General features: G+C 39.6%; 2 protein-coding genes across 4 annotated transcripts; one reads left to right on the forward strand and one right to left on the reverse strand.

Annotated features, from left to right (window-relative positions):
- Positions 1–3150: 3150 nt before the first annotated feature.
- LOC133895260 (protein ENHANCED DOWNY MILDEW 2-like) lies at positions 3151–20012 on the forward strand. 3 transcript variants are annotated; one of them, XM_062335420.1, is made up of 19 exons: positions 3151–3275; positions 3654–4083; positions 4216–4312; positions 5116–5163; positions 5253–5434; positions 6763–6859; positions 6955–7050; positions 8052–8299; positions 8391–8474; positions 8635–9015; positions 10275–10419; positions 10509–10610; positions 11312–11404; positions 12871–12912; positions 13282–13392; positions 14272–14343; positions 17971–18089; positions 18191–18254; positions 18325–20012. In XM_062335420.1, the coding sequence occupies exons 2-19, from the start codon at positions 3674–3676 to the stop codon at positions 19750–19752; spliced, it is 3819 nt and encodes a 1272-aa protein (XP_062191404.1). In that variant the 5' UTR covers positions 3151–3275; positions 3654–3673; the 3' UTR covers positions 19753–20012. The 3 variants fall into 3 exon arrangements, with proteins under 3 accessions (XP_062191404.1, XP_062191406.1, XP_062191405.1); XM_062335422.1 differs by having other exon boundaries at positions 5304–5434; XM_062335421.1 differs by lacking the exon at positions 5116–5163.
- A 913-nt stretch (positions 20013–20925) lies between these two features.
- LOC133896188 (uncharacterized) lies at positions 20926–24295 on the reverse strand. The gene is made up of 8 exons (XM_062336739.1): positions 23845–24295; positions 23043–23729; positions 22557–22673; positions 22304–22482; positions 22106–22199; positions 21925–22002; positions 21712–21813; positions 20926–21415 (listed from the first exon to the last, which is right to left on the reverse strand). The coding sequence occupies exons 2-8, from the start codon at positions 23589–23591 to the stop codon at positions 21284–21286; spliced, it is 1251 nt and encodes a 416-aa protein (XP_062192723.1). The 5' UTR covers positions 23592–23729; positions 23845–24295; the 3' UTR covers positions 20926–21283.
- Positions 24296–26290: the final 1995 nt, after the last annotated feature.

Raw genomic sequence — 26290 nt, forward strand, 5'->3', positions numbered from 1 at the left:
TCGACCGGTACACCCTGGAATCATAGTCAGGGACTAACCCTTAACACCAATGTATAGGATAAATTCCCTGCTGTTATGAATGACAAGTGCATATCTTTCACAAGTATTCAACACTTCTATGTACTCATTTAGGAGGAGCATATCCTATGGGTTGTGATTTTGAGACTAACATGTGTTAAAAGTAATATCTTTTGTAGTCTCATAGAGTAATCTATAAGTCCCAGATGCATGCAATACTTATTCATCAATTAGTATCAATGTCAATTCATTCATACATTTAAGATACCTCCATGCATAATGGCTTAAACTTTATATCTCTTCATATTGTCTAAGTTGTACATATGTTTCACCCTTATCATATGTATGCACATAATATGTGATTTTATTAATTGTGATCCATGTGTTTTCAGTTCAAATGGTATCCACATAGATCATTTCAACCCAATTAAAACAATTGGTATCATTTTATTGGATCATAGTTCATGAAAATTTCTCCCATGTGTTCTAATATTTTCCCTTGAGTTCAACATGTGTTTGTAGTCTTTTTGAGAATGTTGATAAAAGGGGGAGAATTTTGGTGACCAAATATAGTGGCGATATAGCAAGGAGGAGAATTATCTTTATGACGGCCACAACAAAAGGGGGACAAAGTGAAGGTAAAAATAAGGTAGGACAAGATGAGATCTTTACCTTACATTTGGTATCAATTGGTTGTTCTTACCATACATCCGAGCAAAGAGGTAATACCTTGTATCCTTTACAATCGATATCATTTATGATTTCTGTTTTGCTTTGGTTGTGTTATCATTAATCACTAAAAGAAGGAGATTATAGTGAATATGATCCTCTTAGGATATGTATGTGATTTTAGTGATTAATGATAACATAGTCAATGAGACTAATATATTTGTCAAGTATATGCTTTAGTAGATCTCATAGATGAAACAAAAAAGAAGTCACCGAAGCCGGAACAAAGAGATTTCTCGATAATCATATAGAGCATTTCACAAGCTTTTCATAGAGTCCAAAATCATCAAAATCGGAGTTTGAAGCGAAAAGTTATGCCCGAAATATGAAATACTAGTCGGCTAAAAATATGCACACCGGATATTCCGGCGTTCACAAAGAAAATACTCTGGCATTCAAATAATGCTCCGGTGTTCGCAAAGAAAGTACTCAGACATTAAAAAAATTTGCAGCAAAGTCTAATACACAAACCAACGCTACAACAAATCGACGTGGGGGTCGGAAGAGCTCGATGAACACGGGAGATCCTACGAGAGACGGTATGTTCATGCCATTTGGATTCGGGTTTTTCAAAGTTTACAACCAAACAACCACCAAAAATGATTTGATCCAGTTTTCATTTCGATGATTTTCTTGCTAACCAAACAAGAACACTGAATCGGGTCCGATTTCCATTTCCATCTAGATTCAGATTTGAGATCCAATTCAATTCATCCATGGTGATTCCGAGATCAAACAGTGCCAAAGTGGCTCGCTTCCGCCGATGATAATCTCATGTGGTGCCTTGTCATCACTGTTTTTGAACCAAATTAGCCATATGAAACTCAGCCATCGATCCAGTCCCATGCAAATACACTGCATGGAAGCCAAAAACGGGTTGTTTTGTAACACCCCATATTTTTATTGATGTGATCTTGTCATGATAACCAGACCAAATTAAAACTTTTGATAAATGTGGCTCAAATTTAACTTGATAGTAATAGTAGCTTAGACTTCTTATCTGTAATTCAAAACTCCTAAAATATAAAACTACCATTTTCATAATTTATCCTTTTTTTCTTATTGTACAAGTAATTGTTGAGTTAAAATTTTATGGAGCGCTACATGATAGCATTCTGTACACCACAATTTTCTGATTATTTTGATAGTATTTTAAGGGTTGAGTGCATTGGAACACTTATGATTTTTAAACGTATCACCTGGTGGATGGGTGATTTTCAAACTTACCGCGCGAGTGGATGTACGATATGTATTTCCCGCCTATTGAACGGGCGAGAAGCATATATTTTTGCAAATTTCTAAAATGATCATATATTTCTATAATTTTAAAAATAAATAAAAAAAACCCAGCTTCAACTCAACAATCTCCTCCTTCTCCTTTGCAAAGCCCAGCTTCAGCCCATATTGATCACAACCAGATCCCATCTCACAAATCTAGCCCAAACCTCCTCCTCTATCTCCCTTATTCAGTCGCTGATGTACGGGACCCACGGTGCACAACACCTTCTTCCTCCTCACATCAGAGGAAGGCGCGCGGCTCGAGCTTGGTCCCTCTTTGTGTGGCTCGATGACCTTCTCTATGTGGGTCTTGGCATACCTTTTTAGGTTTGAAATGAATGACCTCTTTTTATTATAATTTTTTAATTAAAAATTACAAAAACTATGTGACCATTTTGCACATTTGCAAAAAATAGGCTCATGCCGCCGTTTAGTGAGCGAGAAGAACTTCCAACCCATCCAACGGATGGGAGATTTAAAAATAAAAAAAAACACGTTCTAATGCTGAGTCATAAAAAAAATCTGAAACAAATTTGTGGTGTAGAAGATGCTACAATCCAGGGCTCAAGAAAATTTCAACTAAAACAATTACTTGCACAATAAGAAACAGAAAAAAGACAAATTTTAATGATGCTAAAATTTATCATTTTTTTATTATCTTAGATGTTATACTTTTGCCTGAATATTTGTGGAGTGCTATATGATATCATCCTTTGCACCACACATTTACTTTAGAATTTTTAATAACTATTCTGATAGTGTTTTGAACGTTGAGAGTATTGGAAACACAATATTTTTCAAAATTTTAGGCCTCTCGCATGTTGGAAGTGCTGGAAGGTCTTCTCGCCAAATGAATGTGTGGGAGTAGCCTATTTTAGCAAAATTTTAAAATGGCGTGTAATTTTTAAATTTAAACATATATAAATAAAAAATCGAAATGAATCATGTTTTTTTGGGCCCAGCCTTAGCCCGGCACATACCCTGGTCTACTTGCAACCCCTGCGGCCCACTTTTCCAGCCCGACCCAGCCCATTTGCTTAAGCACCGGCTGGGTCGAAAGCCCAGTCAGCCCACTCCAACCAGCACGTGTTCTATCGAAAAGCACGAACGATTTGTCACGAATCACTCCCCCAAACGGAAAAACCGCCACGTCATTTGCACATGAACTCTCTCCCATAAAAGCGGCGGCCGACCACCCGCCCCCTCTCCTGCGCGGCGAGCCACGGCGAGAAACGCTTCCGCCTCCTAGGGTTCGTTCAGTTCTCGTGATTTCCATCCTCTTGCCGCCTGTTCCCCCGGGATTAAGCTTGATCCCTTTTCTGGCGTCCTGTTCTTGCTCCATTTTTCGGGGATTTTTGGGGGGTTTCGCTGCGAATTCGGGGGTAACATTTGCAATTTTTTTCCAGGGTTAGAATTCAGCTGTTGATCCTCTCTAAATGTAATTCTTGAGTTGGTGCTCATTTCCTGGAAATTTCTCGATTGAGTGCCATCTGGTCGACTCGCATTCCACTTGGGGACTATTCTGGGCGAATTCCCCTTCTATTTGGAGAATTTCTTCCGGGATTGTAGATGAAGATCTACTTTAGCCCTTACCACGCGCCTGATGTATTTCGTTTTTCCGATTTCAGATTGGAAGTGTACGGCAGTGATGATGTCGGACGAGGACGACGTGGAGCCCCGGCTGACGGCGGTGGAGAACTACTACTTCGTCGACGACGACGACGCACCCGTCCCCTTCGACGTCCTGCCGTTCCAGTTCGACGCGGCCGAGGAGGTCCCTTCCTTTAAGAAGGACGTGTACCTGCGCGGGATCGCCGACGGCGGCCTCCAGAAGGTCTACAAGCAGGTGGTGGCCTGGAAGCTCGGCCTCGACGGCGAGTCGCCTGAGATCACGGCGCTCTCTACGGAGGGGAGCTGGATCGTCCTGCTCAAGCCGAGGTCGAGCTACGAGGAGACTGTCCGGTCTGTGCTGGTCACCGTGGAGATGCTTCACTTTGTCAGGAGGAGCCCCACGGTCTCTGAGGAGGAAATGTGGGATCACCTCCGCGGAGTTTTCGAGTACGTACTAAGTCTTTTGTTTTCTTTGCCTTCTTTTATGCTTGTGGTGATTATAAATCTATTAAGATTCTAAAAGTGCTATTCGCAAAAAAAAAAAAAAAGATTCTAAAAGTGTTCCTTTCTGTGTCACAGTAAATATGAGGTTAGGCCCTTAGAGGATGACTTTAGGAATCATGTATGGCTAATTAAATTGTTTGCCGAGAGAGACCCGGCTATTGCAAAATCACAGGTACGATATTCTTCTTATTCTTGTTATAAGCTAGTTGGGATTATTGGGGTTGTCTACAAATTTCAGTGTTTTTAGTCCTGAATATGTACTGGTAGATTCTTGTACACTTGTACAAAGGAAAAGTCTGGTACGATTGCAAGGTACTGTTATCTTGAACAGAAGGAATCAATTTTATCAGGCTGTTGCATATTGTCGGATTTACTTTGCTTTACCATCGTAATAGGTCTTATCTCAGGATCACTGTCAACCCTTTGCCCTTGTTTGGCATGCTGTTGAATTTTATCACTTCTCCTCTACCCTCATTTTTTTTTTTTGCATTTTTGTTAGATATTGTTTGGTTGCACATCATCTTTTTTATTTTTTGCATTACTAGTAACTTTATTATCATCATTGTTTTCACATCATTTTTTTAGTTGGATCTTGTGGGTTTCATCTCTAGCCTACCCCAACTTGCTTGGGACAAAGGCTGCTGCTGCTGCTGTTGTATTGTTTGGTCGCACACCTTAACTCTTGAATCTATTTAGCTTGCCATTGTGATACCAGAAAGCTAACATTATTTGTTTTTGTATTGGTGATTCAATTGTTATGAGAAAGAGTAATATCAGCTTAAGTCATGATCTTAGACTTTGTTTTATAATAATCTAAGATTGAATTATTTGATTTGCTAAAAAAACATGTCTTTGCTGCAACATTTACCAATTTTATAATATTAGCATAGTGTATCTCTTCCAGTATTATTTATTATTGATTGCTAGTACTTGCAAGATTGTGTTTCGTGATGACTTAAAATTTTGAATTTTCAGACTTTACAACTATTTTTTAAAGAGAAAACTATGGAGAAGATCGACAAGGTAGCTTAGACTATTTCCATTTTGGTACTTCTAAGAATTGAAACCATGCATTTCATCTTTGTTTCTTTTTCCTTTCGAATTTCAATTAGGTTGGTTCAGATGATCTGGAAGTTAAACATATGTTCATTGCTGATGATAAGGAAAGAGAGGACATGGTTGAAGATGACAGTAAGCATGAGCTCAGTAACGATGATGATGAAGAGGATGAGGAAAACGAAGATTTGTTTGATTCAGTTTGTGCTATCTGTGACAACGGAGGGGAGCTCTTACTGTAAGCACTTTTCTATTTTGGCAGAATTATTTGTATTCCCCTCTAAAGAGAGAAATGCGTGGATGTTTAGGTTAATTAGGTGCTTATGGGCTTGTTTCAACCATACTAGTAGTAACCAGATGTATGTCGTGCAAGACTATTAATAACTCGTTGCACTTCATGATCTTTCAGGCTTCTGTCAGAGGAACATATGGTTGTTCCTCCTTATGTTTGCTTACATATAATGCCTGCATACATCAACTGTTTGACTTTGCTGAGTTGATGGTCCTATGCATTATTGTAGGTCAAGATGCATGATTTCGTTACTAATAGCAGTTGCCAATATCACCCATTTCTGCTTAGACCCAAGATGACAGATTGTAACTAAATTCGTCCGCATGATGAGCTAATAGTTCACAATTTCTATATGCATTCGAATGAGTTGTGTGTAGGAAGAGTTCTTCTGTTCTTGTAAAGTGAGAAAATGATCAGTTAGTCAAGATCGAGCTGGCACTAAAAATACGAAATGTTAGTGTTATGGGTGACAAATTGGGCATCCACACTTTCTGTCAGGATTTGTTATGATTAGGTGTAGAAAAAAAACTATATCATTATATTGTCTGTGGGCTTATGTGTTAATCCTGTGACTGCAGTTATAACTAAAAGAAATAAGTTAAAAGAAATGAAAAGAAGCTTCTTTCTCCACGGACAACATATGTTTAGGAACTACATAGAGACAACGACTGCATCAGCTGTACCAAATGTTCGTTTTAATTGAATGAGGGTTCCACTTTTGTACAGTTGAGTTTATTTCACTTCCAGTATTTTTGTGTGCCTCCCAGTTTGAGAATACCACATTTAAATTTGTTAATTAGTGTGCATATGTTCTGCTTTTCCCAATATATTAATACAATGCTTCTTTCGTCTGTAGCAACCTCACCCACAGAATTGCATTTATGCTTCTATTTCATGCTTATTTGTCCTATGCTTTGTGTTGGTCAGGATGTTCATGTTTTTTCAGTGATTCTATCTTTTATGCCTTGCACTTTTCCTTCTTAGTCAGTTGATAATAGTAGATTGTAGTTCATTAGCATTCAGCCATCATGCTATTTGATCGATATTGTTGCAGCTGTTGTGTATGTGAAATATTATATGTGCGATTCCTTCTTGTTTCCCATTATACTAAGGGTATTTTTGTCAGATACCATGAATATGAAGTATTGTTACCTTTCTTCTCTGTATTTAATCAGTTACATGTAAAATTCACCTTTCCCGAGGGACGGACTGTACAATATTTGCGACAATTTTCTACTCTTCTCTTATTTGCATGATATTTCTATTTCTTGTAGCTGTGAAGGTTCGTGCATGAGATCTTTCCATGCAAAAATAGGAGATGGAGAAGATTCTTATTGTGCAACCTTAGGGTACACAAAGGCAGAAGTCAAGGTAATTTTGAGCTTTGGCTGGCAAAGAGCACTCGACTCCATTGCTGTTTCTTCTTTTCCCCTGTTTTTCAAATATCTATTTGTGATTCACTGTAGGCAATAAAAAATTTCCTGTGCAAGAATTGCAAGTATAAGCAGCACCAGTGTTTTGTCTGTGGAGAGTTGGAGCCTTCAGATGGACCAAATGTGAAGGTATTTGGCATCATAAAACAGAAGGCATTATGAGCATACTACAACTATCTTCCTTTGAAGTCGAAAAGGGTAGTTATCATCATAGAAGCATCAACCAGGAACATACTGATCTTGTTCATATCCTTTATTATAAGTACTGCATCATGTTACTCTTTTATTAAGTTGATAAGGTTAGTTGTCATCAATAGGCACCAAGCAAGCACTTGAGGTTTTCATAATCTGGTTATAGCTGGTGGCGTTTTGTTGCAACCTTTTAGTTAACCTGTTCACATCCATCGGTCATTTTGTTGTTGCACCTACTGTTATTTACTTGTCATCTTCTTGAAGTCCACTCCTTCACTGTCCGCGTGGAACCATCTTGTCATCTATTCTTTCCTTGCTCTAGTTTGCTGCAGTTTTAGGTGTATTCTGACATGACCTGGGCTAGTTGTCCCTTGTACTGTCGACCTCTTTCTACCTATTGTTTTCATTTGTTCCTTTCTTATTGCTTGGAAGCCTAAGAAGCAGACGGCTGTATCCCATTAGACTGCTGAGGCTGAGTTGATATGACATTGGTAGCTGCTGAGATTACCTACTTGTGGTGGGCCGTGGCTCCTTGCTGTCCTTGGTATTACTATTCTGGGTCCAACACAAGCACTATTAGCTTTGCTTGTGACGGTGAATCATGAGCTCACCAGGCATATTGGTGTTAATGCTTCTAACACCCGCTCAGGTGCAAGAGTGTCTTATGTCTGTTTAGTATGCACCTTGCATTTATTGCTCACTTCTTCTCTAATTGAACTAGGGCACTACACCTTTACACTATAAAATGTGAAATATCTTCTTGCAATTTTAGAAGTTTTAAATGCTAAATGGTATTGCGCAATGGAACTGTTCTAGCCTGGATACGAACATGCAAGCTGATGAGATGCCTATATTTTTCCACATATGTCCTTTATTCTGTGTATCTTACTGGATTCAGATTCTTTTTTTAAGCCTCTGACATTTGCATTGTTCTTTAGGTGTTTCCTTGTAATAATGCAACATGTGGGCACTTTTACCACCCCAAGTGTGTTGCACAACTGCTTCACCCTAACAACAGGAATGAAGCCTCGGAATTGGAGAAAAATATTGTGGTTGGGTTTTCATTTACATGCCCTGTGCATTGGTGCTTTCAATGTAAAGGCCTAGAGGACAGGACTCAGGAGCCGCTGCAATTTGCTGTTTGCAGACGTTGCCCAAGATCCTACCACAGAAAATGTTTGCCAAGGTGTTATTTGTATTGTTTGGTCTCTCGCTCAATTTATTATTTAGTAACATAAAACAGTGTACTCCATCTGATAGTTGAAATTATTTCACAGGGAAATTTCCTTTGAAGACATTGATGAGGAGGGCATCATAACCCGGGCTTGGGAACTTTCAAAGAGAATTTTGATCTACTGCTTGTATGTAAACATGCTCGTCAAACTTTCTGTCCTAATTGCACATGAAAACTGCTTTCTTGTCAAATTTCTGCCATAATTGCTCTTAACTGCCATAACTGCTTTGTCGTCAAATTTCTGCCATAGTTGCTTATAAATACTAACATATAATTTACCATTACAGGGACCATGATATGGACCTTGATATTGGAACACCATCCAGAAACCATTTAAAATTTCCGCGTATTGCAAAACCAGTGGATTCTGTAAAGAAGAAAGTCAAAGAACTGGCAGAGAAGAAAAGGCGGACTTTTGATGACTTGTACGTTGATGAACCTAGGCAGAAATCTTCAAGAAGGGTTAGTATAAAAAGTTCATTTGAACAACCTGTTTTTGAACCTGAGAAGAAAAAAACAAAGTGCCTCAAAGAGATGATGCGGCCCGAAGAGTCTCTAGTCGAGTGTGCTGCTGTTGTAAGCAGTCCAAAACAACCTGCGAAGTCACTGGCAATAGGGAAAACGCCCCAGAGCTCATTTCCTGTTGTTGATAGTGAAACTGAGAAGAGGTGAGTAACTTAGGTCCACCGTTTCTTGTACAAAGAAATTATCATAGCAAAACATCAGAATATGTTCTTTTCTTTTCGAAGAGAATATGTTGGTTAAATTATTGGGATGGCTAGCTCGTGAAATCTCCTTTAGATAGTTGACATAATCCAACAATTCAAGCCTCTTTCCCCTTCCGTGTATCAGCAAAAAAGCTTCTGGATTTGTCCAGACCACAAATTCGCTCCAATAGACTGCTAAGTTTAGGCTGCCTCCCCTTAACACCAAGTAAAAATGAAAGTAATTCGGCGACCCCATGAGTTTGATATTTCTACCCAGGCCCGGTGCTACACCATACATATAGTTCTAAGCCTTTCGGTTTGTGTCTGGCCGAGCCTGTTTTTCTAGGATCTACTATACAATTATCATATGATGGAAAAATAAGTGAGAGTACCTGTGGTTGGTTTATTTTTTCAGATGTTTTTATCTTTATTTGGTTCCCATGTATAATTGATTCCTATGTGTGCTTATATTTTTCACAAATACACCACTTGCACATCTTAATTGTGTGAATTAGCTCATTAACACCTCTAATCTAGGATTTGTTGGCTACAAGGGTAATAGGGTATATACATGAAATAAAAGGGGAAAGTGTTGTCTTTCCTAAAGTGGAACCTGCCAATTCTCTTTTTTCTCAGGCAACAAAATACGAGAAAGTTTTCCCTTTTATGATTTCTGAATCTATTTTTTCCCGAACGATGCAGGAGAGCTTCTTGTCATTTCATTAAAAAGAAAGAGTACCAAATGTGCAACACCACACACACAACACACGCAAAAAGCCACACACACTAGGTCACAGCACGCATACGCGCCACACAGGCGAAAAGGACGACAAAAAAAAAGGACACAAGCCCTAGATAAGGCCCCAGAGGCCCTGAGCCCCGGTTGTGCACCATAGGGCTCCTTCTTCTACTGTCTGCATCACCAAGGATACACTCGTAGCAGCATTGTTGAAGATGCAATCGTTGCAGTGTTTCCAAATCTCCCATACCAAGATGATCAAGGAATTGAGGCCATTTCTGAATCTGTTGCTGTTTTAACTGGAATTACGAGAGTGGAGGAAGTTTGCGGTAGAGTATTCAACACAAAACATTTGCGACATAACATATTGAGGATCATTTGCAATTGCACTGCTAATAATGATGTATTCACATTGATATAAACTATAATAAAACATTTCAGACTCCTGGTGTCGGTCATGATATTTGTTATTGTATGATAGGGTGATAGCTTTGGTAGAAAAGGAGGTCTCTTCCTTGACATTGGACAATATCTCTCGACGATGTGCCATTCCTTCAACTTATGCATCCTCTGGCAGGCATATTGATAAAATCATTGTATGGGGCAAGCTTGAGCGCTCTGTTCAGGTACTTCCAAAAATTCAAGCAGTGGAAGACTCCTAACTAGAATATCCATTGATAGTCATTCTTCATGTATCGATCTATGACTTTTGTAGGCTGTACAAGCTGCTTTACAAAAACTGGAAAATGGAGGCACCGTTGATGATGCTAAAGCAGTATGTGAACCTGATGTTTTGCGGCAGTTAACACGGTGGAATGTATGTAGATACTAAGCACTTTATATATCTTTTGATAGTAGTTATTTTTAGTCAATAATTTCCATGCTCTCTTTGAGGATTTTTTTCCCTTTCTGGATCAGATGTAGCATACATATATTAATTTTCATGCATTTCCATCATTCAATGAAATAACTTATGAAAGAGTAAGCCAACAATAGGTTTGTGTTAACCTTTTTGAGTTTCTAAGCATAATAATTGTGGTGTCCAAATAATTTTTTTGATGGATTTAGGCATTACAGGGAGCAAACAATGAGTTACTGTGACATTTATGTTGCATCAAACACTTTCAGTAGCTACTCCCCTGCTCACAAACTGTTATCATACGGGTGTAAAAGACCTATTCTCATATGAAACATGTAGTGAAACTTCTTTTGATCTTTGATCAGATAATATAGTAAAAGTATTTGGATTGCTTACGCTGAAACAATATGTATCGTTCTGTCATAAGAAATAATTTCATAATACTTTTACAAATATGTTGTGATAAGAAATAATAGTCACAGTTGCCTCCGGGATACCATTAAAAGAAAGGAACATCATAGTTTGTGATTGATGGGTATATATCTCTAGATTTAACAGTAGCTGGCCAGTGCAAGTCTCATGAGTTACAACTTATTGTAACTTTCGCTGCCTATTGTACTGATCAAATCTTCTAATTGGTTATAATGTTCTCTTACCAGAATAAGCTCAGAGTGTATCTTGCACCTTTCATTCATGGCATGCGCTACACTTCTTTTGGTCGGCATTTTACAAAGAAGGAGAAGCTCATTGAGGTATATTTATATTCGAAGCTTATTTTGAGATTGCATGATAAGTGGGGACCTTTTTACACTTTGATTCTCAAATATATGTTGGTTTGTACATTGGTATTGTCCAAAATGAAAGTACTTTGGTTATTACTGCTTTCGTAAGGCAATATTAGATGCTTGATTCAAGTCAAAGATAGGAAAAAAAACCCCAGAGTGCACATTCCCAAAATGTATGTATTTATTGAGGTGGCTATTGTGACCATGGTCTTGCCCTCCCTGCCCTGTCTCACATACTCCTTGAGGTCTGCGCTAACAGGGGACTACTAGCTTGGCGGTAAATAATGGAATACACCAATTTGCAAATTTCATTCAATAATATTCTACGAGTGAATGTGTGCATTCAATAGAAGCACTTTTCATATGTCTAGTTAAGCTTGTTTCACACCATCCTTTTCAAAGACTCTTGGATTGAGTTTCAGTTTTTAAAGAAGGCTTTCGGATTGAGTATACATTGTGAAAATTTCATTCCGGTTGAAAGTTTTGTATTTTGTGCAGGCTCATTATTAATAATCCTCCCAGCATCTATGTATGTTTTAGTTTAAAGTGTGGGTCCATGCAAATGCAACTATGCTAGTGTTCTTAAGGTGTTCAGGTGAGACGGAGCAACCCACCCCTTCTTATTGCCTAGGCGCTTAAGGCGAGGCAGTAAGGTGGGTGAGGCCAACACCATACTTGCACATATATATTAGAGAAAAAAAAAGGAAAATATGAGCATCAATCGGCCACAACCACAACAAGCAGTTAGCCCACTAGCCTACTAAAGCCCAGTCGAAGTCAACGGCCCATAAAACAACCCCTCCCCTCCCCTCCCCTCCCCTCTCATGTGCCCTAGTCTCCTGATGCCCTCTGCTGCACGCTGCCTCCACAGTCCCCCAACGCCACCAGCCCTGCGATGAGTGACGAGCCCCGTCAGCCCTGAATCGTCCCCTTCCTCTACTTCTATCCAGATGGAGCACCATCTGCCACAACCTTCCAGATCGCTGCTGCCACAGTTGAGTATCCTCTACTTCTATCCAGAGCTGCGCCGGCCACCTCACAGGAGCCGGCGAGGATGGGGAAGGCGGAGGGCGAGCCGCACCACCTACTGGTTTTCCTCCTGCTCTTCCTCTCCTCTGTGCTCCCTCCTTCCCTCTCTCCCACCCTCTTTTGGCTAGGCATAGGCAACGCCTTGCCCCTTGGCGAGCGCCTTATTGCCTAGGCGATGACTAGGCGAGGCCTTATGAACACTGATCTATGGCATGTTAATAACAGTTGCCTGGCTGTATTCGGGCTCCAGCGGGTTCTGTAGGTAAAGCAAACAGAAACTTCTTATCACTTTCATGTCCTTGAGTATTTTCATTTTAGTCTTTCTTAACGTTCTTTTGTTGTTTTAACCTGCTTCGTACTTGCATGTTGTTGTATGTCATGAATTTCTGCCTTTCTTAATGCAGATTGTTGATAAACTTCATTGGTATGTTCAACCTGGTGACACGGTATGTTCATCCTGTAGCCCTAAAGGCACACATGCTTGCATTGACATGTCGTAAATCATTAACTAAAGTAGGTAGTCTGTAAATCACAAATGTAAAGCAGTGTAGCATATAGTGAGTTTTTTAGAAATTGATGAAAACCTACTGATTACTGTTGGCAATGGACCAACTCAGCAAGGACTTCGTCTTGTTAAATTTGCAGGGCTCACCTCATTTATACGTAAATGTTTACAATTATTGTAATAGCATAGGCATCTTTGGTTTCTGTTATATTTTTTATTTGTTATTTGGTACTTAAACTGAGTAGCTTGGAACATGAAGGTTTTTGTTGTTGTTGTTGTTCACTCAGTACTTCAATTTCTATTGTACCAGATTGTGGATTTCTCTTGTGGTCTAAATGACTTCAGTCAATTTATGAAAGAAAAGCTTGATAAAGTTGGCAAAAAATGCAACTTCAAGAATTATGATGTTATTCGACCAAAGGTAAAATCGGTAAACTATGGAGTCCTTTATTCCTTTATATATTACCATGCTTTACTAAAGAACCCTTTGAAAATTCATTTATACTTTTTGCAATTACATGACTAGAGCCAGTCAGGGGGTGGCTCAATAGTGGGTTCAGAAAACAGTGGTCCAGTAGCAATGTTTCTTCATTTGTTGAACTTTTGATATGTTGGTAGAGTAGGTCCGTAGATTACTCCAACTGTGTTATCTATGGTCTGAAATGGGTAAACCCAGTGGTAAATTTATACCACTTAGCACAAATTAGATGATATTACTCAACAATTTTGCTAGGTCAGAAACAGGTGAAATTGATTGAACCCAGCAGAAACTTGTGCTCTAACGTTGAAATGCTTTAATAGTATTCTATAATCTGGGTTGTGTTAGACTATAGAATAAGTATATTTTTTTGGTTAGGCTGTAATGCTTGAGAGTATAAGCTGGATTCAGTCCGGTTTCAAGTCATTACCTAGCCCAACTCCTAAATTTTGGCTTCTATATTTTTTTTAAAAATTCTCATTGTTACTACAGATCTTCAAATTAACACGGTCATTCCTTTTAATCTTTTTTGAGTTTGATAAATATATTAAATCTATCTCCATAGGAGGTACTAACTGCAAAATTTAGTGGATTCATTTCAACCGAGTTGCATCACTTGTGACTGAGCTGATTGATGCGATGCATTGCAATTCGTGATATCCTGGGATGTATTATGTCACCTGTGAGAACTGCCCTTACTGGACTTCTCTTATTATCACTTTTCATGATTTATCAGCATGCTCACTCAGAACAATTATGCCTATCATTTATAATTTGATTTTCAACATGGGATCTGACATAGTAAGTATGGCATTTTTGCAGAACTCTATCGGTTTTGAAAAGAGGGACTGGATGACTGTGCGTCCAAAGGAACTGCCACATGGATCTAAATTAGTATGGATCTTTCCACCCTAATTAAAGCTATGGATAATTCCAAATTTGATAGCTTGTGTGAACTATGAAGAACGGTGATCTCCTAAAAGTGGGAGGGGTGAATTAGGATACTTAGAAACTAATGGCTCTAAAAACTTCATAAGATAAATCTATCTCAATTTCTATCTAAATGTGCTATAAATTTATCTAGTGTTTACTTTACCGTTTAAGAGGATTGTAACTTATCCTAACAAGGTAAATTGCAAGAATGTAAATGCGGAAATGTAAGTAAGGTGGAGAGGCAAACTCAGCATAAGGGATTTTTATCCCGTGGTATTGATGGTATGAATGCTATCTCTAGTCCATGTTGGAGCTCTACAAAAGATATACTCCTAGTAGTCAATTCTCTTCCAGTCACGGCTCTTGAGCTACCAAGTTACTAAGATAAGATATCAAGCACGATGAGTCACAAGCCACCAAGGTAAGATCTCACCATTAGTCTCTCTTCCGGTCACTTCCCGTTGTGATCACTTCGGAGCTTGAGCCACCAAAGCAAGAGTCTCCGCGTTTCCATACACGTATCTTGTCGTCGTTTCACACAAAGTCGGAGGATCAACAAGCTTAAGCTACTAAGGCTCAAGATGCTGGCGAGTTATCAAGACTCCAAGGTACCAACGTACCTCTCGGTACAACATGGACTAGAGATGGCAACACCTAGCTACAACTCATTCTAGGTCTATAAGTACTAAACACTCTCTAATCTTGTGCTTAATTACCTTGGATAATTACTTTAAGCACTTTGGTGATTTGGATATCTTCTCAAGTGTATATAAGTTTTTTTTAAGACTCCAGCAGCATGTCACACCTTCAAATAACTGGGTGGAAGGGCAATTATAGCCTCAAACATCTAGCTGTTTTTTCAATGGCTTAGAAAAGCTGTTAACACCGGATGATTCGGTGAGAATAGTAATACTAACACTGTATCATCCGGTGAGTACAACCTCAAAAATTAGTCATTGGAGCTCCACCCAATGTCTCTGTGAGCACTGGACACTCTGGTGTGCCAGAGAATCCATCACCGGACCTTCCGGTGAGTTATCTTGAGACATCCGAGCATTTCCAGCCTCCCTGTGTAAAATGCTCTGGTGTATTCATCCTCAGAGCACCAGACCTTCTGATGGGTTTAGTCATCAACCTTCACTTTGTCTTTGGACAAAATATTCTTGTGAGTTCAACCCTCAAACATCGGATCATCCGGTGAGATCAATTCTCTTGGAACTTCTTCAATTCGATCAAACTTTGTTCCGGCTGCGGTGATTTTTTGATGTATTGTATCCATGAGATCTACTAACATATATTCTTGGCAAACAAGTTGATCCCAATGACTATGTTGTCATTAATCACTAGAATCACAATCATGGCCTAATAATGTCATTTTCGCTACAATTTCCCCCTTTTGGTGATTGATGGCAACACAACCAAAGCAAGTGGCAAATAATAAATGATACAAATCGTAAAGAGCACAAAGCCTTACTACATTGGTTGGATGCATGTTCTTACCATTTAGCTCTCTTATGTTGTGTCTCCTTTCTTTATTGTCACTATCTCCCTTGATCGATCCATACAAGAGCTTCTCCCCTTTGTCAACCTCGGCGTCTCATGTTGCTTCTTGTATCTTCTACTCTTCTTTTGTCAACTTCGGCATTCCTAGATATCTTGTATCCTGTTTCTTGCATTAGTCATCAAACTTCTTTTCCTTTGTCAACAATCTTAAAAAGGGCTACAAACATATGTTGAACTCAAGGAAAAACGTTAGAGCACATGAGAGAGCTTCATGAAATGATATACCAATTGTAAGGATACGAGGCATTGAAATTAATTGAAAAAGACAAACAAGGATTATAATTTATAAAACTCACATGATATAATCTAAACTCTTCCTTTATATGTGCATACATATAATGAGAGCCAGTATGTATACCACTAGTAGGAATGTAGCAATATATGCACATCTAAACAATAAGTAGATGTAAGAAATTTAAGTCATATCATACATGGAGGTAGTTTAAATGTAGAAATGAATTGATAATGATACCAATTGAAGCCTTTAAGTATTGTATACCTCTAAGGACGTGTTGATTTTTCCATGAGATTACAAAAGATACATCTAACAATACATGTTAGTTTTAAAATCACAGCCTATAGGATATACTCCCCTTAAATGTATGTATACAAGTTTTGAATACTTGCGAGATATATGCACTTGTTATTAATAATAATGAGAATGATACTCTATAGATTGATTCATGGTACATAAAAGATACTAATTGTGAAACTAGTGCAAAAAAAAAAATCTACTACTAATAAACTATATAGGTTGTTCATAAGAAAGAGAGAAATACAATCAACTTACCATATGAAAACTTACACTAGGCATTGTAATTAATTGAAATATGGTTATGCAATTCTAGACAAGTCAAATGAGCTAATTGTACACATGCATAGATATGCCGTGTGCTAGTTTCCAACCTTCAAAACGTGGATGTCTTCAAGAACTGCATGGACCCTTGTACTTTCGTCGGCGTGGGCCTAGCTAGGGCTATGGCCTTGGCCACAGCCACAGCTCGAGGTCGAGCTGTCTTCGATGAGCAGTGTAATGTTATGGATTTTGGGTCCTGTGGGCAGCATGCAGCAACAGTTCCCGTGGCCACAAGATAGATGGAAGGAAAGAGATTAATTAGTTGTTGTATTTAGCTATGGTTTATTAGGAATCATACCAGCATGTTATCTCCTAGGATTAGGCAAGTTATCTGGTCAGTATTACGCAAGATACAGAGTCCTAGTCTGTTTGGATTTGTATCCCGTTTGATTTGTTGGCTGGTGCCTCAAGCTATAAAGGCTGTCCATTCGTCCTAGCTATTCATGAATAAAGCAAATACAAAAGTTGGTCCGGCATGATTAGAATCTCCTGAAGATTGGGCCTACCCCCATCCCTAGAGTGTATGAGGCAGAAGCTCCATGTACTAAGCCTGGCATCGACGAGAGCAATCTCGTCATCTCACCCTTATCCTGGTCCTCGGACCATTACACGCTCCATCAATTAGCTATCATAGCAAAAATAGTAAATTTGGACAACCTTGGACCTCCTAGGTCCCGCCTAGGCGGGATATTGCCTAGACGTGCCAATTACCCCATAATCAGGGCGGCAAGGCACTACCTAATGCCTAGTGCTACTTGAGTCCATTTTCGAAACATGACAAGAAGTAACTGGCAATGTGATTGACTATCATGCATTCGCGGAATAAGTGCTCGAGGCGTTTATTGTTAGATCCTTTTGTCACTTCGTTCTTTCTCATCTTCTCTTGATTCTATATGCGTGAATATAAAGTATTTCAATAGAACAGTGAGATCTGGATGAAAAATGCTCCTAAAATGATGCTGTTAATGAGTTCAGATTGCGTGCTTCAAAATATTTCCCATAAGAGACTACATATTGTTTTATTACATGGGGCCTTTGGAGGAAGCCTACTGTAATATCTTTTTGGGACATATAGCACTGCTGATTTTTTTTTCAAAAAACATTTCTTTACTTTAAGAAAGGTACATGTTGTATATTTAACAAGTAGTCATTTAAATTATATTGTGTAGATCATGGGCCTTAATCCTCCTTTTGGATTAAAAGCAACGCTTGCAAACAAATTCATTGACAAGGCGCTCACCTTCAAGCCGAAGCTCATTATACTAATTGTTCCAAAGGAAACTGAAAGGTAATGGGGATCGTTTTTGTAAAACATAGCGTATAGACATATTTATATTGTCACTTCGTTTCCCCTTGTTTATATTTGACCTGTATGCTGGACATTATCAGGTTGGATCAAAAGCGACAACCTTATGATTTGGTTTGGGAGGATACTGGAAGTCTTTCTGGGAAGGTATGGAACTTATCCATGGAACAACTGCTCTCCTGCTTGATGAAGTAGTTGACTTATTTATGTGTTGCAGTCATTCTATTTGCCTGGTTCGTTGGATGTGACTGACAAACAAATGGACCAATGGAATGTATCCCCACCCCCACTGTATTTGTGGAGCCGTCCTGATTGGACGCAGAAGCACAGGAGAATAGCTGAGGAGCATGGTCACACTACATTGAATCCCTCCAGAATAGAAGTGGATTATATTTTGGGTGATTTCCCTACACAGAATCATAGTGAAGTCCCTTGTGAGCAGAACAACAGATTTGGAAATGGGAATGAAACCTACATGATTGAAAACACAAACTTTGTTGGGAAAGCAGAAAAATTTAACGAATTCCCTCCAGAAAAGCAGGTAGAGGTTTCATATGAGGAAACAAAGGTTACTTTGAAAAAAAGTGATACATGTCGAGCAAATCAAAGTGGTTTTCTTCATGAAGAGAGAGATGCTCATTCTGGCTTCAAAATCAGTCGTTACTATGACAGCAGAGAAGAAATAGTCTCAAATAGCTCTAGAAGGACAATGAAACCAGAGAAAACAGGTGGTGCTATGAAAGCAGATTCATACATGAGCATCTCACCCTCAGACTGCAGGAATTTTCAGTACAAATCAAGGAGCAATTCCCCAATGGCAAGTGAATATCCCTCTGAGAGGATGGCGCATCCCGATAATTATTTCAATGGTCCTCTACCGGAGCCCTGCCCACCTCCCTTTGAGAGGGTACCCTATGAGAACTGTATTAGAAATGTTGCTGGATATGGAGTTGCATCTGTAGAAAAGCACGTTGCTTTTTCCACTGATAATGTTGGTGCTGGCTTGAGGATGCACAGTCCTGATCTCAAAGAATTGCCAGGGGGTTATGCTGGTGGTGCAAATAGTAGTTTATACAGTGCAGCATCTGGTGGAAGTGGTGTCAGCTTTTACAGGAACCAGAACTTAGAAGATTGCTCAATGGATTACAGCATGGAAAATACTGGTTCTGCTCAAAGGAATGCAGTTGCTGGTAGAGATGTGGAGGATGCGAGAATGAATGATGGACGCATTAGGGACGATCATACTCTATCAGCGACAACTGCCACTGATACTCGAGCACAGATAAGAATGTACGGTGGACACATAGGGGACGATCATCCCGGAACAGCCATGAACCCCCCTGCCAATGATATTCGAGCACAAATAAGAATGTATGGACGGCAGAGTACACATACAAGTGGATACACTGGATCTTCAGAGTTTCAGTCTGCTCTTAATTCCTCATATGGAATTTCATCTTTGGGTTCGACAGGGAGGTCCACTATGGATAAGTATACTCTGCGGCTTCATGAAACAAACTATACTACAGGCCCATACAATGTTCCTGACAATAGAAGGGATATGGCACCTGATCCTTTGAACATTGCTTCCCAGCAGCAGTATCCATACCCACACCAGGGCTCCTATGGTGGCTGGCTTGGCTAGTGACTGGACCTTTGAAATTTCCATAGGATCATGCTCTAACTCAATGCTTGCGTCGGCAGATGTAATATAATCATGAAGCTAAGAGATAACCCTAAGGATGCTCAAATTAAAAGGTTAATGTATATGAATGAAGATGCTGATTAGTTATTCCATTTGCGGTTCGTCATTGTAATCTTGAGCTTAATCCATGGAATAGCTAACTTTCTAGGGCTAATTGTACGTACTATTTTCTCTTGCAAATATAATTTTGTTGTGAACAAGTGGATGGGCTATTTTTGGTACTGGTCAGCGGTAGCTATAGGCCATTTCCGCAATAGCGCTTTGATGCTTTCCCATCCCCATTCGTATTGTATCTACAGTACGGATTTTACATGGGCCCTACTTGTAAATTTGAGTTATATTGAGTTCATTTTAATTACCATGGTTTTTAGCAAAACAAGTATATTTGTTAGTTCCTGGATAGTAAAATAATGCTAAATGAGATTCTGTCTCATATAATAAAAAACTAAATGAGTTATGTATTGTAGATTGTTAAAAGCATATAAGGCTAGATCAACGAAGACTAATATTTTTTACATAATTTCAGAAGTGTTGGATAGCACAACGTATTAGTGCAGAGCCACTAGTCAATGGAGAAAAGTCAAGATAAAAAGAAGGATCTGATGAAGTATGCAATCGGATTCTTCCACCTTGATTTTAGACATCAAAGTCTGATTATCTTATTTGCGCCATTGCGATTTTGTACTAAAATAGAAATGCACATTGGAAAACAGTGTCGCCATTTTCTGTTTTGTTTTGATTCAGCAATGGGTGCAGTGCAACAATGACATAAAAATAACGTGGATTTTTAGATTTCAGTATTTCGGTGCAACACAACGTATCACTGCACCACGATGCTACAAATCGGCATCACAGAGCAACATTGATCAGGGCGTGTCCGGCACTAATATCCTTAATTTAGAATTCGGTGATTATCATGGTATTGTCCTAGTGCACCACTGCATCCAAGGTATCTTCAGTAACTGCAATTGCCTTGTCTGGAAGAACAGAAACGCCTTTATGCGTTATTTTTCCGCAAGGTTTCTAATGCATTAGATCTCGTGATTCCTTTCACGTTAATAATCCCTTTACCCTTTTGTGTTGCTGAATTGTGTCGTGCCGCGTGAAAATCACTTATCTGTTGGTATCAAGTGAAAACGGGACTTTATGAGCTCCATTTCATCTCTGTAGTAATTTACAAGAAAAGGAAATGCAGCAAGCACCCTTCAAAAGCACACCCTTGTTTGGCCTCATTGCCAAAAAAGACTTCAAAATCAAATCTATACAAATTTCAACCATAAGAGAAACCATGGCCGTATCTTGAAGTCTGAAGTCAAAAACAAACCCACAATGCACTTTCGAATCTTCCCGCATCTTCTGGTAGTCCATGATTTTCGCTCATTGAAGCGCTATCTGACAAGGTGTCGACTCGCTGTGTCATTCACCTTTTCAAACCTACAAGACTACAACTTTCCAGCTCATATTTTGAACACTATCCATCCATCTTGAGTGAACTCAGCCGTCTGATTCTTTGATCAAGCTCAGCCATGACAACTGTCTCCTGTTTCTTCCTTTCCTTTGTGATCGTGTTTGCCGTCATTGAACCAATCTTATCAAATGCGAACTGGACAATGAAGGGTAAAAAAAATCATCAACTAGTGTTTGGTAAAAGAGTGCTTCAAGGCATGCACGACATCTACAAGATAAATTGTACAGGGCATTTCTAGAGTTACTGATTACCACGTTATTGTGGTTTCCCCAGCAACCCATTTTGTTTCTATTACTTTTAAATATTTTAACTAGTACGATATGATATTTGCATAGATGAGTAAGCAATATGTATCACTGCCTACACCTAACATGTTGGTAAAAAATAAATAAAAAAGGTTATGAATATGACAGGGAAGAGGGAAAATTTACCGTGAGGAGTTCATCAGGGTCATATATATGATGAGTGGTTGTTTGCAAAATATCAATCACATCACCGATATGTTGGATGCATAGTAGATCATCTTCTCGCATCTGCAAATTTGGAGAGCATAAGAAAAACAAAGTAATATGAATGAAACAGAAAGTATTCTTGAACCGATGTAGGCTAGAGATTCAAGCATGGGAGACTTCATGAGCATATACCTTGAAAATTGCCAGAGCAACATGGAACAAAACCTTTGCTCCTTCATTGAATAAAACATCCCACACCCGAAGGGTTGTCTGTCACAGCAATGACAAGAAGTGTGAAAAGGACTTCAAATAAGTTTGGGCAAATCATACATGGACTGGGTAAACATTGATACTGATAGAACTGTTGTCTGACCTCTGACGGCAAGCTCTTTGAGAAGAGGCACAAGAACCATTCTGTAGCAACAAGTGAAACATCAAAGCCCATTGCTTCAAGATGAGCAGCAATCCTACATCAATTGACCGATACAATATAGTTGGCAATGATGTTTTCTGCTTGGATCATTTGTTGGTTATTGGTGGCATATTATAAACATAAAGGGCAAAAAAATACCTTGGGCATTTCTTAGCTAGGAGATCTTTGAACACCCTCTGCTCAACATGGCATCCGGAAAGAGTGTCAGTATAGCAATCGCTGACAAGTACATTTTCCAGGAGTACAGAGAGCATCCAAAATGCATCTTCCTCTGTCTTCATCACGAGCAACAAGAGCGCAGCTACATAATTTAGACCCTGCAGTAGATGCAGTTAGTAATGGAGGTGCCTGCTGATATAATCAGATTTTAAGAACTTGACATTATGCTAACCTGGCAATATCCAACTTCTGAATCACGGAACGAATACCCCACAAGTACTCGTCGAAGAGATGCCTGGCCTTCCTCACTGTTCAACCAAGGATGGCAAGGGAAAGTGCGAGGAAGATCCTGTAAAAACACTTCACCATCAGTACCATTATCTACACCATTTTACAGAAATAGGAAAGGATATAATGAAATCACTCACACTTGTACTTAAGGTAAAATTTGTGTTAATGCAGTCTCTTTAGATTTTTTAATGGAGTTAATTTCCTGGCAGAATATAGTAAACTAGTGATAACATGCAAGATATACCAACATAAATTACAATCTGAAAGAGTCATTTTTTTTACTTTAAACATTTATTGAACATTGATTATAAAGCATTCACCAAATCGTTCACCTTTACTCTAGAGCAACATGGATTCTACAAGTTATAAGATAAAAAAATGCCTCAATCTGTAGATAACAAATCCTTAACAACTTTACAAAACTCACATGGTCGATTTGCCTTGTGGCTGGCGTGGACTTCCCCTCTGTTGCCCGGATCAGCTCATCGTAGTACGTCTCCGGCACTGTTGACCGCTTCTTGGCTGCCCCAGACACAGACAGCCACACCTTTGGTCTCAGCACCGGCGGCACACCCTTCCTGATCAACCTTCTCAGCGTAATCGTATTCGTGAGCACCGACAGCTTGAGCGATGTCACGCTGATTACCCCCTCACCTGCATTGGAGGATATCTTCGGCTGGAGGTACCAGTTTGCCCCCTTGCTCGCCTCCAGCGCCCACCACACCCTCCCTTGACCCCTGATCCTCTCCCTCACCTCGTTCAGCACATTGACATCGTCCACATTGCCCTCCACCATGAATCCGTAAAGGTCCTCGAACTTCACCGACAAGTGGTGCGCGTTGAACAGGCCCTTCTTGGCTGTGTTGTACCTGATGGTGTGGGTGGTGGTGGGCATCGATGCGGTAGGGGTGTTCCACAATGTCCTCCTCCTCGGGTTGAAATCACCTTCCACATCCCTGGTCTGGGTCCCAAACATGTTCTTCCTCACCAATCTACCCGCTAATATTTTTCCTCAGAAAAATCTATTTCCTAATCTATCAATCTACTCCGAAATCTCCATTCCTCTATTTCTTGGTGTTTCTCCGTTCTCGGTTTCCTTCCTAATCATTGACCCCTACAACCATTTAAAAGGAAAACCAAGAAATTAATCACATTTCGAATCAAACGGCCAGCAATCAGGACCAAGTACTCGCGAAACAACGCAACTAGGAGAAGAGAGATCAAATCACCTGCCGACAGCAAGAACCCTCACGGATCTTTCTTACTTAAGCTGATTCCTCGCTCAAGAACGAAGAAGACGAGCGGATCGGCCGGTGCTGCTCCTGTGGATAAAGGGTTGGGAAACCTGCAGCTGCAAGAACCCGAGAGGCGAAGGCAACACCGACGGCCGCTCAGATTGGGAGCAGCATCAGCGACGACAAGCTGCAGCAACGGCTAAAAATGGAAGGTCTCCTTGTTTCCCCCTTTTCGAGCCCTATTTTGGGAGGCCTGTTGGCTCTGATTAAAGCAGGATTGGGAGCTCCATTTCGATCACCAGGATGATGGAATGGCGAAAGACTTGATCTTTTTGAGGTTCCTGCAATGGTGGCGGTGGGTTTTCTTGCAGATTTGGAGGAGCAGCAGCTTGGGATTTGGCTTTTATGGTGGATAGCTTCTTCTTGTGACCGTGTCAGCTGGTCCTGATCACCGATATTTTTTTTAAAATATTGCTCTATTTTTTATTCTTTAGAATAAAAGGATTGTTCTATGTGATCATATTGAATAGGACAAATCGGCCCTTTTACAGGTTTTCCCCTCTAAGGAATTAATTTTTAAAGGACATTACACTTACTCTAAGAATAAGCAATTTGAACATTATCAAGGACGGAAAGATTAGACCGATAAACCAACTTTTTGTGAACCAAAATAACCGAAATGAAAGGAATTTATTATACACACGCGAATAAAATGTCATTTTTCAATTTGATGCAGCTCTGCATGTTTCTGTTGCACCCGTATATAAAAAAATAAAACCTCACCTCGTTGAAAGAAAATGAAAATCAATATTATCTCAATGCAATCTTACAAAGAAGCACTATTATGGGAATGCAATCTTTGTACTTCCATTCTTATATTTCCTCAACGTTGTGTGACGGTGTCATGGCAAATAAACCTGGTTGGAGTCATTTGTAATTTATCTTTCAGGATGAGCATAAGTGCAAATGTACAAACGAGATTTGACTACAAAGAAAACTTGGCGAGGTTGAAGTTGGATGGTGATGGAGGCTTATGATGCAAGTGTGCAAAATGATAGGCGGTAGATGTGAAAGATGTAAACATTTGAAAACACTTTCCCTTTCTGAGAGATGTTCACTACTTATCAAAAAATTGTGTCGGATTAACTTACGAGAGATTTTAGTTTCCACGCAGGTTTCTTGGGACATGCGGCTTTGGTGTGATTAGTACAAGCGAAGAAAAATGCATCTTGTTTGTGAATTATGTTCCACTAATTTTGATGGAAGTAAACAATCAACAAAAGGAGGATAAAAGCCAATGCAAACACCTAGTTGCCAGATTGGTTTATTAGCCGTGACTCCACATCGCGACAAGAAGGATGACGAATACATGAGCACACCTCATTCCCTTCACCAAATCATTCCTCATCGTAATTGTTTCACTGCCGCCAATTTGAGATTTATCTGCGAAGTTTCTTGATCCTGTGCAAGTTTGTGCTGTATCTCGTAATATATCAGATATAGATTTTGGGCTAGTGCGTATAAGGACGGATATTAGGAAAAAAAATTACATGCACCATGTACGTGCGTCCGATAGTGCCGCGTGTCCTTACCCAAAATCTCAAAGCAAAAGACACCAAATACCAGTGAGTGTCTCCAAGATTCGTTCCAGGCGACCGGCTCCAACTACCGCTTCCCTAGTTTTGCACAGCATCCGTCACTGTCGTTGTCGATTGCCAAGCCGGCCACGGTCGTCGAGATCGTGCCCTCTACTGCTACAAGTGATGGGATCGTGATCCATGCGCTGCTACTATGAGAGGCCAATGCATATGAGATATATAACTCGTATGCTAGGAAGATCGGTGTCGAGTATTTAACTATGATATGCGTATAAAGAGTACATCATATATAGACAAGGTATATACGACGCATATTCGGTAGCTCCAGATATTACGGAACCGAATCAGTGATATCTGATACACCCAGAATCAAGAAAATACATACTGAGAAGGATTAGATTGGTTACCCAAACTAATATGATCTGTATTTAAAACAGGTATATCTACTTAGACGTCAAGAAAAACAACTCACTATCGACTACGGCTGGATAGGAGTCGGTACCTCACTCCTATATAAGGCGGAAAGGCTGGGGGAGGAGACAACTAGAACGGGAACACACGAACAAGGAACTACGAGCAACACGAAAGGCAACAATAGAGGAGTTACTCGATGACTTTAGCCCTAGGATAAATTAGATCCAATCAACTCCTTGTAAGTCTTAGCCACCTTGCTTGTACTTGAGATCATCAATACAAGACAACAACACCCCCACAGGGCTAGGGTATTACTCAATCAGATATCCGAACCTGTATACATCGTTTTGTCTCTCTTCGTGATTCATCCCTACTCTCGAAGATACCCAGTCAATTTACAGATATATTGTCGGGAACTAATCTTCGAC

Source organism: Phragmites australis, chromosome 16 (genome assembly GCF_958298935.1).
Source record: "Phragmites australis chromosome 16, lpPhrAust1.1, whole genome shotgun sequence".
Lineage (NCBI taxonomy): Eukaryota > Viridiplantae > Streptophyta > Magnoliopsida > Poales > Poaceae > Phragmites > Phragmites australis.